At 33.2% G+C, this 14242-nt stretch overlaps 1 protein-coding gene across 3 annotated transcripts in view; it reads left to right on the top strand.

Moving 5' to 3' along the window:
• Nucleotides 1–14242, top strand: part of LOC126883268 (transcriptional regulator ATRX-like) — a 442769-nt gene that overhangs the window by 28758 nt on the left and 399769 nt on the right. For all 3 annotated transcript variants that reach the window (XM_050648594.1, XM_050648595.1, XM_050648593.1), the window contains exon 3: nucleotides 6587–8014. In XM_050648594.1, the coding sequence (XP_050504551.1) occupies nucleotides 6587–8014 (1428 nt within the window). The remainder of the gene's footprint in view (nucleotides 1–6586; nucleotides 8015–14242) is intronic.

Raw genomic sequence — 14242 nt, 5'->3', positions numbered from 1 at the left:
TCCTTCCTCATCGCTTTTCTCCACTATTATATTTCGGTTCTCAATGCTGCCGAGGGCGACTTCTCTGAAAGTGCCCTCCATGTCTTCGGTGGACAGTGGTCTTCGATAGTTTAAGGACAGCGCAAGACGGTTCTCCAATAGGAAGAAGATCAGTGGAAAGACCACGAAAACGATGGAACGACAACTTACTAGAGGCACATTGAAGAAACAGACAGTCATGTCTATATAAAAAGGAAGAAGGTGTCTTTGGTGACTCTTTTAAGGTTTTTTACCTCATTCTTGATTTCGACTTTCATGTTCTTATGGTCGGACATTAGTTTCACTAAATTATTTGTAACTCTGGTAAGTTTATTCATTGCTCTTACCATAGCCGTTATTTCGGAACTCTACTCCTCTCTAGATCTTTTCTCCCCAAGTGAGGAGCTCCTTTGCAAGGTTGCCTCCGCTGGAAGCTCCGTCTTGTTCAGGTCCCTACCCCTGACCGGAATTCTTCCAACAGATCCCCTTTTTCCGAAGTCTCCTTCCTCTTTTCTTCTTCGCTGAGTACTTTCAATTCGGAATGGGACGTTTCGGCGTCGCCGTTTCGGCGTGGCCATTTCGGCGTGGCCGTTTGGGCGTAGAGCCGTTTCGGCGTAGGCCGTTTCGGCGTAGGCCGTTTCGGCGTCGGCCATTTCGGCGTCAGAAATTTTATTTTAGTTGACTAAATACCTACATTGAGGTTTATTGGTCAGGCAATTTTTTGGAAAAAAATCTTTTAATATAGTTATTTAAATACATTGGAGTTCATTGGTCACACAATTTTAACATTAATGGTCAAGTAGAAAAATAAACTAAATATATTTCTTTTATAAACATTTTGTTATATTTTATTCTGCAAATACCTATATTGGATTTTTTATTAATGCATATTAATAATAATTGCTGTTCTCTTAATTGTCCCAGAGCTAATTAGATGATAACTGACATTTTTCAACTTTAATTAGACATACATTATATGGTATATAGACGGAGAATTTTAATATTGTTAAAATATCTTTTTTAAGCAAAAATATTTGCAGAATGTATATTTTTAAAAAAAATTAAATTATACAATATTTTCTTGAAAGGAATCTGCTTTTAAAATATTTACCATTAGTTAGTATAATAATAGTTATCCCTATATTTATTGCAGTTTCTTCGAAAATTTAAATACAAAATTCTATAAATCACATAATAATGTTATTAACATTTCCTCGAAAACTTAGGTAAAACTTCAGGTAAATTATGGCCCTCCCTGCGGTCGGGCCATAAACTTTACCTTCAGGATTAAATGTACTACTTCAGTCCCGCGGTATATAATGTACTATTATTAGGAAATACCTCGAACAGAGATCAGTTTAAGAGTTTATGTAGTGTCTTATAATATTTCATAGTAGTATTTATACGATATACAGACGAAGAATTTTTAAGCTATGGAACGAAAAATTTTATCGACCAGAGGAAGAGAGAAATTTACCACTGATGGTTTCATGTATGTTTTTGACGCTGTTAGTAAAAGCGATGAATCCCTAAAATTTTGGAGGTGTGAGAGGAAACAAACGTGCAAAGCAAGAATACATACAAGAGATGGTGAAGTCATCAAGAAAGTAAATGTTCACACTCACGACTCCTCGGCGATGGACGTGGAAGTAGCACAAGTTGTTACAAAAATGAAAAAGCGTGCTACAGAAACAAACGAAGGGACAATAGTGGTAATCAATGAGTGCCTGAGAAATACAAGTCAAGCTTGTCATGGTCGGCTCCCAAACACTGGCGCGATGAGAAAATTCATCAGACGAAAACGTAACGAAGTTCATGCAGCCCCATCAAATCCGACAACTGTTGAAGAGTTAGTAATTCCCGAGTCTTATCGTGTTTACACGTTACAAGATGGTGTAGAAGAAAATTTTTTATTAGCAGATGATGGAGAAGGATTGCAAAGAATTTTGATTTTCGGGAGAGAATCGTGGCTGCAACATCTACAGACCTCAGATGTGTGGTATGGTGACGGTACATTTGCTATAGCACCATCTCTATTTTTACAAGTATACACAGTTATGGCCACAAAATATAATGGAGTCCATCCAATATTTTATGCCATGCTGCCGAATAAAACAAGATCCACATATACCCGTATGTTTGAATTGATCAGACAAATTGTACCAAATTTGCAACCCAGAGCAATCCATTGCGATTTCGAACAGGCGGCATTTAAGGCAATGGAAGATTGTTTTCCAGGCGTCGACATCAATGGATGTTTTTTCCATTTGGCACAAAATATGAAGAAACAAGTGGCTGCTATGGGATATACGAGAGAGTATAATGCTGATCCACAATTCGCTTTAAATTGCAGAATGTTGACAGCATTAGCATTTGTTCCTATCGAACATTTAGATGATGCCTTTGCCGTTCTAGCGGAAGCTCTACCTGCTGAACACCAACCACTTGTAGACTGGTTTGAAGACTACTATATTGGACGTATGAACAGAAGAGGAAATGGCAGAAGACCAAGTTTATTTCCCCAAAGGATGTGGAACCTCTACCAGAGAACTCTGGATGGAGAAGACCGGACAAATAATCACGCTGAGGCCGCCCATAGAAGACTCAAGATGGAATTGGGAGCAGATCATCCAACCATATGGAAATTTATAGATGGCCTGCGTCAGGTGCAGAAAGGTCGAGATGTCTATTTCGAGCAACTTGTGGCAGGTAATCTCCCACCATTGAAATTAAGAAAATACAGAGACGCAGATGATCGCATTTCACGGCTTGTGGGAAATTTTGATGCAAACGGGGATGTTTTAGAATTTTTAAGAGGACTAGCACATAATTATAATATGTAAGTAGGTACTTTATTTTAATTAATATTTCGTGAATAAGTTTTGTAGGTTAAATATAAATGTCTTGTATGTAAGTATAAATGTTTCAGAATTTTTAATTGGACTAGCACATATCTAATTATAACATGTAAATAATAACTAAAATAAAATATTCATTTTTCCAAAATCTTGTTTATTCATTTATTTATATATAATATCTACAGCTAGAAGCCAATTACAGATATTACATTAACTATGAGCTAAATAACAAGCACACACACATAAGTATAAAATTGACATATACAAATCTACCATTAATATTAAAATTTTGTGATCAATGGACTCCAATGTATCTACTTAAATAACTATATTAAAAGATTTTTTTCAAAATAATGTCTTACTAATAGACTCCAATGTAGGTATTTAGTCAACTAAAATAAAATCTCTGACGCCGAAATGGCCGACGCCGAAACGGCCTACGCCGAAACGGCTCTACGCCCAAACGGCCACGCCGAAATGGCCACGCCGAAACGGCGACGCCGAAATGTCCTAGACCCCTTTCAATTTGTTCCCTTCACTGCTGATGAACACGATATTATCAACTCATTCATAGCTTGTTCCAGATTGCATCACCACGGGTGACTCGCTCCATTGTCCCTTCGTTTTGTTTTATTTTTTCCTGCGTGATTAAATCCATATAGTTCCCATGAGTAGGGGCGAATTATACTGTCCGGCAAGGCAGTGCGCCCTTATCCACGTTAAGGCTTGAATTTCAGATTTCAAAGGGTTTCATCAGTTCTCCGGAGGCTCCGTTTGCGGCTGTCTGATCTAGGTCATTCACCACTCAGGCAGGATCACCTGACACCGTGTGGTTGCGGATATTTTATCTAGGTTTACTCTTCTATTATATGGAGTGTTAGAACGCTCTAAAAATTTGAAAAAATTCAAAAAGTGACTTATATTGAACACCAATCATGATTTTTGTTCATTGTTTTTGAACCAGTAGATTCATCTGTAGAAGAAGTTAAAAAATTACTCAAGCTTTTAAAAAATTTGTTTTATATCTCCAGATATCACAAAAAATGTAACGGAGTAAAAGGGATACTGGGAAACTGAGGCTATATTTTTATGGCATCTTAATATAATTTACTATTTCCAATAAAAATAGTAAATTATTTTATGGATTTAAATTAAAATAAACTTAAAAAAATCACAAGTAATATTTATAGCGTTACTTGAAAATACATGTGTTAGGATTTGAAAAAAGTTTGATATAAAGAAGGGGGGGGTCTGGCGCCTTTTTTATGTGCCAGTCCGGCCCTGCTTATCATACTATAAATGATTAAAAAACTTATCAAATTAAAATAAAATAAGTAACCAATGTATATCTTCCGCATTTATTTTATTTAACATAGCCTGTAATTTTTAAAGCGAATACTTCTTATCGCTGCCCAAAATAATAATGATAATGAATAAACATAAAACGATTATGAATAAAATAGACTAAAATAAAATAGGTAATCTTCTTTTATTTGTCACAAACCAGTAGTTTTATTTTTACAATATAATAATAATCAAAATTAACTAATTAAACATAAATATAAGACAATCATGAAAATGTAAATTATAAATACATTATAGATTAGATCACATTAGATCAAACAAAGTGATAAAATCGGCTAGTTCGAAATAGTTGCCATGCACCTACCATATCATTGGACAGTGTAATATCCCTATATACCATCGATTTACCATGAATATGATTTAATGCTGAGAAATTCCATATATCCAGTCGCACAAAAGAGATTCTTCAAACATATACCTGCAGACAAAATCAGCCAAACTGATTTGCGCTATCTAATGAAAGGGAATACGAAACTGGTTTTGTTGAATATAACATGATAGCACGACGGTACTTTAGTGATAAGCAGACATATTTTAATAGATATAACGCCTTATAAGAAGAAGAACAAACTACAGGGCTATAAAACTACTTAGCCACACCATGAAAATATGGGAGAGAGTAATTGATAGACGGATACGTGAAGAAACCGAAATACGAGTCCCTGGCGAATATCTAAAGGTTGTGAGAGATATGTATGAGGGAGTAACGACTAGTGTTAGGACAGGTGTGGGAGAGACTGATAAATTTCATGTGAAAGTAGGATTGCACCAAGGCTCGGTGCTTAGTCCTTATTTATTCTTATTAGTTTTGGACCAGATATCAGCGAAACTACAGGGTAGCATTCCATGGTGCCTAATATATGCTGATGATGTAGTGTTAGTGGGAAATAGTGAAAGAGACTTAGAACAAAAACTGGAACAGTGTAGACAAGCTGTGGAGGAAAAAGGTTTAAAACTTAGTAGGACAAAAACAGAGTATTTGGAATGCTCATTTAAAGATGGTGTTATTACAAATAAAATGGTATCTTTGGATGGTGAAATGATTGTGAGAAGCAATAGTTTTAAGTACCTAGGATCGGTATTACAGAGTAATGGAGAAATAGATGGAGATGCATGCAGTAGAATTAGGGCTGGATGGATGAAGTGGAAAGAAGCGAGTGGTGTGTTGTGTGACAGAAAAATTCCAATGAAGCTGAAGGGAAAATTCTATAAAACAGCCATAAGACCGGCTATGATGTACGGAACTGAATGTTGGGCAGTGAAAAAGAAAGAGGAACAACGAATGCATGTGGCGGAAATGAGAATGCTTAGATGGATGAGTGAAGTGACAAAGAAGGATAAAATTAGAAATGAGTATATTAGGGGAAGTCTAGATGTGGCACCAATTAATGCCAAAATTAGAGAGCATAGGTTAAGATGGTTTGGTCATGTTCAACGTCGAGACGTTAATCACCCAATACGAAGAATAGCTGAAGTGCAGATTCCTGGAAGGAGTAGGAGAGGAAGACCTGGGGAGAGACGATAAGGCAGGACGTGTTGGTAAAAGGGATTAACATTGATATGGCCCAAGATAGAATTGTGTGGAGAAATGCAATTAGGGAAGCCGACCCCGCATAGGGATAAGGCAAAGAGAATGATGATGAACGCCTTATAAGAAGTAGTTACTTCTGTCGCAAGTGCCACGTGCCGTTATTTATTGTCTTTCGTTTTTTAAATATATAGCTATATAATGTAAGATGTAATAAAAATAAATTAGAGGGAATCAGAACAAATTCGAGGGTGCCAGAAAAATAGGAAGTATTAAAAAAAATTGGAGGGGTCAAAAATATAGAGGAAGTCACATAAAAATGGGGGGAGATACGATAAAATATGAGGAAGTATAAAATTGAGTGCAGTGACTGTTAAGAGGCAATTGATTGCATCCTCTGTCATAGCATGACGACGCGACGGGTAAAATCACTAGTAGTAAATAAATGTGAGGTATTTTCCAAATGTCAGCTTGACATTGATTAGCTTCTTTTGATCCTGCCGGATTTTTGTCAAAGGCTTTCTTGAAAATGGATAATGTTTCATCGTTTTTCCAAGAGTCTTCGTAGCGCTTTTCAATCAGTTTACTTATATTCAAAATCGCTCCAAACAGAAAAATAAACACCGTTTACTATACAACAACATTGAATACAATGCTGATCTACTTATAGAATGACGTCAGGTAGCCCGACCCACCTGCGCAATATCATATCTTGTCTTATTGTAACATATTTTGCATGCATGTCTATATTTATCGTTATTTTCTACTAATAATTATATTAAGCATTTTATCGTATTACATTTCTGAATATTTTTAGATTCGTCGAAGAAATCGAATGGAAGGAATAGCGATGAGAACATGGTTGTATTGATAAAGGATGACGAGGAAGAACCCGATGGCTTCTACTCCGTTCCTACTCAAAAGATAGTGCGGAAAACCAGTACGCCTTTACCTATTTCTAAAAGTTTAGTTAAGACAAATACTTTACCTGTCCATGTAGAGATGGAAGATCACAATACAGAAAGCATGCAGGCAATTCGTACACCTAAAATGGTGAAAAATCAGAATAATTTAAAACAGAAAAATCAAAATTCAATATCTAATGTTAGTAATGATCAATTGCACGAAAACCTACCTTCAACCTCGAGTTGTAAATCACCAGAACATCAAATTTCCGATGATATCGATGATAAAACTAAAGAACACTATTCGAACATAGATAGTATAATAGACAAAGTTAGTACTGAAGATTTTGAGGAAATAATGAAATCGCCTACAAATATTTCCGATGATATCGATGATAAATCTAAAAAACTTGATTTGAATATAGATAGTGTTGACAAAGTTAGTACTGAAGATTTTGAGAAAATAATGAAATCGCCTACAGATCTTTCCGATGCTATCGATGGTAAAACTGAAGAACGTTATTTGAATATAGATAGTATAGACAAAGTTACGACTGAAGATTTTGAGAAAATAATGAAGTCGCCTACAAATAACAAAAACAAAAATCTTAACAAAAGACGTACTACCGATGAGCTGATGAACATCACTTCATTTGAAGAATATTTTGACATAAAAGAAAATTCAAGTATTGAAATTGAGTTAGATGATAAAAAAGAAGGTAAAACGTCTCAAGCATGTGCTACAGATGACGAAAATGAAGCGATAGTCGATGACCCAGTACAATCAGTACAGTCACCACGTACTAGTTTGTCTGAAAAAGATAATGTTGGTGACATTAGCAAGCATTCTGATGATTATTACAATGTTTATTCCGTAGAAACTCAGCCTATTTCCTCAGACGAAGAAAACGAAAGAAATTCCGAAAGACAAGAAGAAGATAATAGTTCGCAAAAAAGCCCTTGCGACAATTTGGCAGCTAACGAAAACGAAAATTACATTGAGAATGATTCTTCAAGATCAAGTAACCCACAAATTGATGACAGTTTTGATTCGGATGCTGATCTCAATGTTGAAGGAGTTCCTGAGGAAATTTCAAATACAACAGATGCTGTTATCGGCGGGGACAATGATGAAGAGGTTCCTGAGGAAATTTCTCAGGCGACCAATAAATGTTTCAGCGATTCGGATGAGACAGATATTGAAAAAACACCTGTAATAAAAAATTCAGTACAAGTACAACTTAATTTCGACAACTTTGCTTTGGAAAATTCTAATTCTAGGGCAGAATCAATTAATTCAGAGAGTTCATTTGACTTCATCAACAGCGAATGTCAAGAAGGTAAGTGTTTAAAAATTTTTTTCGTTTTTTATACACTCTGTGACAAAAATATCGAATATTTTGAAATTATCACGTGAAGTGAAATTTTTTGTGCTGCAATTCTTAGCCATACCAGTCTCAAAGGAATGGAATCTTTTTTCAAATGCGATGTTTTAAAGTGTCATATAAATGCTCGATCGGATTTAAATCTGATATGGACTACTATGGTATTTTATTAAGAATTGTCCATATAGTCAAAATACGAAGTTGTAACACTACAAGTATACTCTTAAATATTTCTTCTTACCGAGATAAAGAGTGTTTTATTACAAATAGCCCAGTCGGGATAGCATTTGACCTTGCATTACAAGCTACCCCAAATTTTATTTTTCTAATCATTAGAGAGGGTCAATATTAGTATAAATTTAAAATCTCGACTGAATTCCACCGTTGCGTTAGCCGCCATCTTGATTTTAAACGAGAACCGTTTTTGCTTAATATCTCCGCCATTTTCAATTTTTCGACAAAAAGTGTAGAAATTGAAATTGTTGAAAATGCGATTTTCTATAATTTCACTTATTATATTTTTTTTCGTGCGGTCGATAGTTTCGAGTTATGAGGGGAAATTAGTGACAGTTGGAGCATAATTATTGAATTATTGAATTACCTCGTTTCTTATTAGTTTTACAACAAATATGTACCTACACAAAAATGAAGAGAATTAAATTTTGTACAATTTTGATATCGTTCATTTTTTTGCGTACGTAAGACCTGATTGATTTTAGAGCAATTGTTTTTGTTCAATATCTCCGCCGTTTTCAACTTTTCGACAAAAAGTGTAAGAACTGAAATTGTTGCAATTACGATTTACTACAATTTTTTGAGAGAACCAGTGGCGGGTCTACAAGGGGGGATGGGAAAATTCCCCCCAACAGGGTCCAAAATTAAAAAAAAATTGTTGAAATATTAAAATATATTAGCTAACATGAAACTTAACATATCGACACAAAAATTCAACCAATAAAACCCGCTAGTTAATAAAATTAAGTGAATTTAATGTATATAATTTATTATTTATGTCTTTTATATACTTAACTGTTTCATTGGAAGTTTAAAAAATTGTATAAAATATAATTCTTTTTATTTTTGTTTATGTATAATTATGTCGTAAAGTTAATAATAAATGAGACAATTCAATAATTATGCTTCCCCTTCGCTTCCACTATTTCCCCCTTAACTCGGAGAATATTGATCGCATAAAAAATTGTGGGGGATGGGAAAATTCCCCCCAACAGGGTCCAAAATTAAAAAAAAAATGTTGAAATATTAAAATATATTAGCTAACATGAAACTTAAAATATCGACAGAAAAATTCAACCAATAAAACCCGCTAGTTAATAAAATTAAGTGAATTTAATGTATATAATTTATTATTTATGTCTTTTATATACTTAATTTGGTTGATGTTTCATTGGAAGTTTCAAAAATTGTATAAAATATAATTCTTTTTATTTTTGTTTATGTATAATTATGTCGTAAAATTAATAATAAATGAGACAATTCAATAATTATGCTTCCCCTTCGCTTCCACTATTTTCCCCCTTAACTCGGAGAATCTTGATCGCATAAAAAAATTGTGCAAAAGAAATTGTAGGAAATTGCATTTCCAACAATTTTCTCTCCCACCATTTTTGTCGAAAAGTTGAAAATGGCGGAGATATTAAGCAACAACAGTTCTCATTTAAAATCAATATGGCGGCTAATGCAACCGCGGAATTCAGTCGAGATTTTAAATTTACACTACTATTGATCTCTCCTAAAGGATAGAATTATAAAATTTGGGGCAGCTCGGAAACAAGATTCAATTCAATAATTATGCTCCCCCCACCACTTTTTACTGTTTTCCCATGTAACTCGGAAAATATCAACCCCATGAAAAAAATTGCTAAAAACAAATTGTAGGAAATTCTATTTTGAACAATTTTAATTGAAAATGGCGTAGATATTGAACAAAAACAATTGCTATAAAATCAATCGGGTCTTACGCTCGCGCCATTACCGCATACGTACTACCTTAAATATTAATTTTAGCAAAAAAATGAAGGAGATCAAAATTGTGTAGAATTTAATTCTCTCTATTTTTGTATAGGAACATTTTTGTCGTAAAACTAATAATAAACGAAAAAATTCAATAACTATGCTCTAACTGTCAATATTTTCCGCCATAACTCGGAAAATATCGACCGCACGAAAAATTGTAATAATAGAAATTATAGAAAATCACATTTTTATCAATTTTGGTTCGTATACTCTTTGTCGGAAAGTGGAAAATGGCGTAGATATTGAGCAAAAACGGTTCTAGTTTAAAATCAAGATGGCGGCTACGCAACGGCGCAATTCAGTCGAGATTTTAAATTTACACTACTATTGACCCTCCCCAAAGATTAGAAAAATAAAATTTGGGGCAGCTCCTAATGCAAGGTTAGGCCTGTTATTCGTCTAACCCGACTGGACTAAAATGTTCTAAAATGGTTTCAGCTCATTCTTTTAACACCTTCAAATATTTTTTGTTCAAACTTGACAAACAGTTTACACATGTTAGGATACTTTAACTGGTGTTAAAAGTTAGTTTTCCGATGTTACCAGAGGCGTGCTGTAGGGATGTATACTTCCTTTCGTTTCAGCATGTTTTTGGTCATTTGTTACTTTTTACGTAAATATCATCCTTTCGTCTAAATGCGATAGAGTAAGTAGTTTGCAAGTTATTCGCGTTTAAAGGTAATAGATTCAATAAGATTATGTATGTAAGTCGTAAGTATAGGGCTTTTCATTCACAGTCATTTGTTTCAAGCTTCTGTCATGTGTCACATAATATTAATATATCTACCTCATACGTTATTGGTATATAATAATGATACAAACCAAAGACGTATGGCGTAGATATATTAATATTATGTGACACATGACAGAAGCTCGAAACAAATGACAATCGATGAAAAGCCCTATGTATTGTAAACGGGTGATTCCATTTCAAATCACTCAATTTTGGATCAAAAAAACTTTTGGATCTCCGATTTGTCTGAAAATTGGTATATAGCATCTGCGGGATGTAGAAATAAAACGTTTAAGGTCGACTTGTCTTCTTCTTCTTTTTTCTCAAAATGTTATTTTAAGCGATTGTACAGTGATTTGGTATTTATTTAAACAAATTTGCATTTTCTATCGTAAAATATCAATGAAAAACATAATATTATAATAGAAGAGACTCAAAAATGTCATATGGCATTAAAACAAGTTATTTTGATTCAAAACAAGTTTTTGATCAAATTTTATAGTGGAGAAAACGTTAAAATACCGTTTCTTACATTTTCCTCCATTCCCAAAATACATCAATCGATTTGGCTGAAAATTTGTCCACAGATAGCCAAAACATAGGACTTCAAGTGATTAGAAGCATTTGTATTATATTACAATACCAAAAAAGTTACATGCAATGTCATAATCAAAAATACAGGGTGCGCCAAACCTCTGGTTTTCTTTGATTACGGCTAAATTATGGGATATAAAAAAAATGTTTTTAACAAAATTAATGTATATCGAAGCCGTCTATAATTTAAAATTATTTTCGATTATACAGGGTGAGTCAGAACGACGGTACGAACCAAAGTTATGTTTTTTTAAATGGAACACCCTATACAGGGTGTTAGTAAATAAGTATGAAAAATTTTAAGGGCTAATTCTACATGAAAAATTAATAGCAATTTGCTCTATAAGCATATGTCCGCAAATGCTTAGTTTCGGAGATACGGGGTGTAGAAATTTTTATTTCAAACTGCCAATTTATTTATTGCTCTAGGGGCCGGTTGTTCGAACGCTAATCAACATTGATCACTATCAAATATTTAATTAGTGTCACAACTGTCAATGTCAACTTTGGTTGGGTTGCTAAAACATAGTTAATTATAATTATGAGATAAGTTAGTCAATTAACATAACAATTATTAACATAATTGATTAACTAATTTCATAATTGTCATAAATAATTATGTTTTCGGCAACCCAACCAAAGTTGAGATTGACAGTTGTGACAGTAATTAAGTATTTGATAGTGATCAATGTTGATTAGCGTTCGAACAACCAGCCCTAAGACCAGTTGAGCTATGAAAATGAAATTTGGTGAGTTTTAGGAGGTAGTTATTACAAATTTTTTGACATACGATTTAGAATTTTGTATTCATCATTGGCGCGCCTACGGGCAATGGTCTGCATTTTTTTAGAGAAAAAAATAGTACGCCACTGAGATATTTCGAATTAAAAATTATTTTTAAATTTCACTTCTAATTTATGATAAAAAACCTTTCTCGGCTTTTTTCATATGGTGCACCGTTTTTATGCAGAAAAATAAAACATCTTGGCGCGTATTTCTCATTTCTTAATACATCATCAAGAACTATCCAATATAATAATACTAAACTAGAATAATAACAGAAAATATTACTAATAAGATTTCAACTAGGTGCAAAGCTGCAAGAAATGTTTAAAATGATCTCCTTTACAGATAACAGAAGAATTTTATATTCATCATTGGCGCGCGTACGGGTAATGGTCTGAATTTTTTGAAGAAAAAAATAGTACGCCACTGATATATGTCAAACTAAAAATTATTTTTGAATTCCACGTTCAATTTACGAAAAAAAAATCTTTCTTTCCTTTTTTTCATACGAGGCGCCGTTTTTATACAAAAAAATAAAACATCTTAACGCTTACAAAGTATTTGAAGTAGTTTCCATATGCATAGAAACTTAGTTCAAATACTTTGTAAACGTTAAGAGGTTTAATTTTTTTGCATAAAAACGGCGCCGCATATGAAAAAAATGCAAGAAAGATTTTTTGTCGTCAATTGAACGAGGAATTGAAAAATTATTTTTAGTTTGACATATCACAGTGGCGTACTATTTTTTTCTTCAAAAAATTCAGACCATTACCCGTACGCGCGCCAATGATGAATATAAAATTCTTCTGTTACCTGTAAAGGAGATCATTTTAAACATTTCTTGCAGCTTTGCACCTAGTTGAAATGGTATTAGTAATATTTTCTGTTATTGTTCTAGTTTAGTATTATTATACAGTCGAACCCGCTTATTAGAATACCTGTTAAAGGAATATCCAGCTTTAAGGAATAGAAATTTGAGGTCCCGAAACGTTTCTACTAGCTACCAAAGATCGGTTATTAGAATATCCCGGTTATAGGAATACTTTTGCTTGACACGAAGGCTATTCCAATAAGCGAGTTCGACTGTATTGGATAGTTCTTGATCATGTATTAAGAAATGAAAAATATGCGCCAAGATGTTTTATTTTTCTGCATAAAAACGATGCATCATATGAAAAAAAGGCAAGAAAGGTTTTTTATCATAAATTAGACGTGGAATTTAAAAATAATTTCTAATTCGAAATATCTCAGTGGCGTACTATTTTTCTCTTTAAAATAATTCAGACCATTGCCCGTAGGCGCGCCAATGATGAATACAAAATTCTTAATTGTATGTCATAAAATTCATAACTACCTCCTAAAACTCACCAAATTTCATTTTCATAGCTCAACTGGTCTTAGAGCAATAAATAAATTGGCAGTTTGAAATAAAAATTTCAACACCCCGTATCTCCGAAACTAAGCATTTGCGGACATATGTTTATAGATCAAACTGGTATTAATTTTTCATGTAGAATTAGCCCTTAAAATGTTTCATACTTATTTGCTAACACCCTGTATATTAAATCATTTCTGAATATAGTTTTTAAAAATATTAAGAATTTATATAAGGTATTATAGACCTAAAGTTAACAATTTTCGAAATATTTACACTTTTATTGAGAAAAATGGTAATATTCAAAGGGCTGTGGATTAGGCTTTCAAGGTAATAAAAATTTAAATGATATGTTTAAGTTTTTTTAGCATACTCTTATTTTAAAAAAAAAATAACATATTTGACATATACCCATAAAATATACAGTGTGATCACTATTTGCAAATACAAAATTTTCTCATTTTTTTAAATGGGACACCCTGTATATTAGTATTGCCTTTTGTAGTACATATTACAACCTTTCTTTTGGTATAAGGTTGTATGTACCTAGCGTTTTCCGTTTTGTAGATATTTAAAAAAAAACTATAGATATTACGTTTTTGCGGATTTTTTGTTTAAAAATTTTTTTGCAAAAAAAATAATTATAATCTGGTTTTAGAAA

This window comes from Diabrotica virgifera, chromosome 4 (assembly GCF_917563875.1).
Source record: "Diabrotica virgifera virgifera chromosome 4, PGI_DIABVI_V3a".
In the NCBI taxonomy this organism is placed as follows: Eukaryota; Metazoa; Arthropoda; class Insecta; order Coleoptera; family Chrysomelidae; genus Diabrotica; species Diabrotica virgifera.
The sequence above is the reverse complement of the archived record's forward strand: the minus strand, read 5'-3'. Positions and strand labels throughout refer to the sequence as shown.